The sequence below is a fragment of the Egretta garzetta genome, unplaced genomic scaffold, assembly GCF_000687185.1.
Source record: "Egretta garzetta isolate BGI_Z169 unplaced genomic scaffold, ASM68718v1 scaffold293, whole genome shotgun sequence".
Classification (NCBI taxonomy): Eukaryota; Metazoa; Chordata; class Aves; order Pelecaniformes; family Ardeidae; genus Egretta; species Egretta garzetta.
The window spans coordinates 1,027,134-1,031,412 of NW_009259318.1; the positions used below are offsets into that span (position 1 = coordinate 1,027,134).

Here is a 4,279-nt window from a genome sequence, read left to right on the forward strand (position 1 = left end):
CCACTCGCCCTTGGTGCAGCCTAAGACAGTGTATGAATATTTCAGTGTCTCGCAGGCAGCCCTGTAAAGCGATCGCTGTATTATTAAGAGGGGCGCAAGAGGAGGAGGAGGAGGGTTGAGTTTGCCGCTGCGGTTTTTGTTTTGGTTTGATTTCTTTGGATGCTGCTGCAAGGCGACTTGACGCATTCCGGCACTGGCTCCTACTCCTAACCGGCGCTTCTCACTCGGAGCAGGTAAGGAAAAGCCCCTTCTCCCCCCGCACTGTTGGACTCTTAATTTGGACGGTTTGGATCTGGGATGCCGATCTCCCTCCCCCCGTCCTCTCTCTCAGTTGTGTTTAGCTGCTGCAAAGCCGGAGAGGAGTTGCTTTGCTCCCCCTCCCCTAATCCCCCCCAGTTGGTATGATGAAGTTGTCAGTGCTCAGCTCCATCGTCTGTGAAGTGGGGAGCGTGGTGGTCAGGAGACTTATTGCAGGAGCTGGCCCTGCTGAAGTTGCCCGGGAAGACCTCCTGATGCGCTCAGGGCACTGCGGGGTCCACATCGGCCCCTTCCTGCCTTGGAGGCCCCAGTGCGTGTCTGGGGATGTGTGGGAACGCGTAGGGCTCTGCATGTGCTGCCGTAGTGGGCAGAGCGGGATGTTCTTGCTGGTGTGAAAGCCAATCCATTGCGCCTGAGCGTGTGTGTGGTGGGGCTTGGGGGCTGGTTTGTTACGTTTCTCTCCTCCCTGGCAGCCTCCATCCTGCAAGTGAGCTTTATGCCTTCAAAAGCAGAGTATCTCCATCCCTCCTAGCCGGCGCACAAGAGGAGAGGACCGGGGCAGCGGAGGGGGGCGGGGGGCAGGCAATGAAAATTTGCTGAGTTGGCATTGCAAGGACGCGCCTCCCAGCTGCCCCGTGATTTATTTATTTATTTATTTATTTGTGTGTATGTGTGTGTGTGTGTGTGTGTGTGGTAACTTCATGACAGCAGCCGCGGCGATGGTCGAGTCGGCAAGAAAAGTGGACGGATCAAGTTAAAGGCAAAAGGAGACGGCTGGGGAGGGGACCCCAGCCTGGGGGTGCACTCCGTAGACCTTCAGCCTCCCAACTCGGGGGACAGGACCCCTCACCTTACCTGCCCTCTTCCCCCCCAAAGGTACTTCTTCCCTCTTCACCCTTCCATCATCCCTGATGCCTCTCCCTTCATCCCATCTCTCCTTTTGCCTTTTGGCTGTTGCCATCCTTTAGGGTCCTCATCCACCCCTTCCTCAAACTCTCCATTCCAACACATCATCCTTCCCTCCAGACTCTGAGCCTCCCCCCTCTCTGCCCCCCTCCCTCCACTGAACTGCCCTGGGGGTCTCTGCTCTCCTCCATCCTCCTCCCCCCTCTCAAGTCCCTCTCCCTCACTTCTCCTCCCCTGCCCCTGGGTCCCCTTTCCCGTGTGCCACCATGACCGTGATGGCTGGAGAGAACATGGATGAGACTTCTGCACTGCCTGGCCACCCCCAGGATAGCTACCAGCCTGCTGCCCATGATGACCATGAGTGCTGTGAGCGCGTAGTGATAAACATTGCTGGACTACGCTTTGAGACGCAGCTGAAGACCTTAGCTCAGTTCCCCAACACTCTGCTGGGCAACCCCAAAAAGCGCATGCGGTACTTTGACCCCTTGCGCAATGAGTACTTCTTTGACCGGAATCGGCCCAGCTTTGATGCCATCCTCTACTACTACCAGTCTGGGGGCCGGCTTCGCCGGCCTGTCAATGTGCCCTTGGACATGTTCTCTGAGGAGATCAAATTTTATGAGCTGGGTGAGGAGGCCATGGAGAAGTTCCGGGAAGATGAAGGATTCATCAAAGATGAGGAGAGACCCTTGCCAGAGGGGGAGTACCAGCGCCAAGTGTGGCTCCTCTTTGAGTACCCAGAAAGCTCTGGGCCTGCAAGGGTCATTGCAATAGTCTCTGTCATGGTGATCCTCATCTCCATTGTGATCTTCTGCTTAGAGACGTTACCTGAGCTGAAGGAAGACAAGGAGTATACAGTGCATCGCACTGACAACACCACCCAGGTCTACAAATCCAACATCTTCACAGATCCCTTCTTTGTTGTGGAGACCCTGTGCATCATCTGGTTCTCTTTTGAGCTGGTGGTGCGCTTCTTTGCTTGCCCCAGCAAGACTGAATTCTTCAAGAATATAATGAACTTCATTGACATTGTGGCCATCATTCCTTACTTCATCACCCTGGGCACCGAGATGGCCGAGCGGGAGGGGACTCAGAAAGGAGAGCAGGCCACCTCCTTGGCCATCCTGAGAGTCATCAGACTGGTAAGAGTCTTTCGAATCTTCAAACTCTCCCGGCACTCTAAGGGCCTCCAGATTTTGGGACAGACCCTCAAAGCAAGTATGAGAGAGCTAGGTTTACTAATCTTCTTCCTCTTCATTGGGGTGATCTTGTTCTCTAGTGCGGTATATTTTGCTGAGGCTGAAGAACCTGAGTCTCATTTCACAAGTATCCCTGATGCTTTCTGGTGGGCGGTGGTATCCATGACCACTGTGGGCTATGGTGACATGTACCCTGTGACAATTGGAGGCAAAATCGTAGGCTCCTTGTGTGCCATCGCTGGTGTGCTGACAATTGCCCTGCCTGTACCTGTCATCGTGTCCAACTTCAACTACTTCTACCACCGAGAAACAGAAGGGGAAGAACAGGCTCAGTTACTTCACGTTAGCTCCCCTAATTTAGCATCTGACAGTGATCTCAGTCGCCGCAGCTCCTCCACAATCAGCAAATCTGAGTACATGGAAATCGAAGAGGATATGAATAATAGCATAGACAATTTTAGAGAGGCTAATCTCAGAACTGGCAACTGCCCTGTAGCCAACCAAAACTGCGTTAATAAAAGCAAGCTGCTGACTGATGTGTAAACAAAAAAACCAAAATCCCTACTCACAGCTTGAAGACTTTAGTGACACAGTCACACTTTGTAGATGCTTTACTGATAGTCTTTGAATGCTTTATTTACCTCGTAAATGCACTGTTGCATTGCGAATTTCTGCTCAGCGATAAAGAAGCTTCCAGGATCCATGAAAGATAAGATTTTGTTTATTTTTAAAAAGCATTTTCCACCTGGTAAATGATAACCATTCAAACTAGTTTAGTTTTATGCTGTATGACGCTAGACCTAAACTTTTCCTCTCCCATCTACCTTTATTTTTTTTTTGATGAAGTTAACTTATCCTAAGCGAGACAGTTTCTAGAGCTATAAAGCATACGCATGGATTCCAGTAAAAATACTCTGCAAAACTGCACAGTTGCAAGAAAGTGCATCAGATAATAATAATAAAAAAGATTAGCAAAAACCTGCAGCAAGCATTTGCCATGGTTTCTAATGAAGGAGTGCAAATTTTCCTTCTGCCCCCTTTGTGAAAGATTATGTACTTCCAATCTACAGATCCACACAGCACCTTATTAGAAACATACTTAAGCCTGGTCTCTTTTGCTGTCCATAGAAGAACTGTTCTAAAAGGAAAATAACAAACGAAACTGAAGACAAAACATCTGCAGTGCTGCTAAGTTCTCTTACATGCAGATGATTTAAACATACTTTTACTTTTCCCTGTCCAGAACTGGATACAAAACTTTAAGCCCCTCTGTTGCAAGATAGCACAATGGAGTTTAATATAAGCATGTTTGAATTTGATACTATTTATTTTATAATCGCATGCCTGAAACGTTACCTCAGACAATAGCGGATAAGCTTTCGTTTGAATTGAATCTTCTAAAAATAGGTCCTTTATCTCTCTTTTTTCTTTTCTTTTCTTTTTCTTTTTGATTTGCATTCACCAGAAGTGCACTCCTTAATTTATTAAATCGTTGACTAGTAATTTAAAGTACTGTATTTAAGTGCGTATGTTAGTCAAATGGGAACAATAACTTTTGGAGATCAAAGCATGTTCAAATATTCAGCATTATGGCCTATTTGATTAAGGTGTAACTTGAATTAATTAATGCATGAGTTCAATAATAATAATAATAACAATAATAACAATAAAAACAAAATAAAAAAAAGTGCTTGATGGACCGAGGGCCTGAACGAACTGATTAGAGAAACCTGATTGTTTTCCTGCATTGCTCAGGGAAATGCGTTGGCTTTTGTCCAGGCGTTGTCGGAAGGGAACATATCCCATCCCTTAAAGGGAAAGCTATACGGAAAATTAAGAAGTCAAGTTATAGATAGCAACACCTAAAACCTAGTATCCTTTATAGTTGAAAGGTGCAGATGCATGCTTTTTGGTGC

At 47.6% G+C, this 4,279-nt stretch overlaps 1 protein-coding gene across 1 annotated transcript; it reads left to right on the plus strand.

The window, feature by feature from the left end:
- The first annotated feature begins 988 nt into the window (after positions 1-988).
- LOC104124212 (potassium voltage-gated channel subfamily A member 1) lies at positions 989-2,906 on the plus strand. The gene is made up of 2 exons (XM_009636526.2): positions 989-1,134; positions 1,375-2,906. Exon 2 carries the CDS (start codon positions 1,431-1,433, stop codon positions 2,904-2,906), a length of 1,476 nt encoding a protein of 491 aa, XP_009634821.1. The 5' UTR covers positions 989-1,134; positions 1,375-1,430.
- Positions 2,907-4,279: the final 1,373 nt, after the last annotated feature.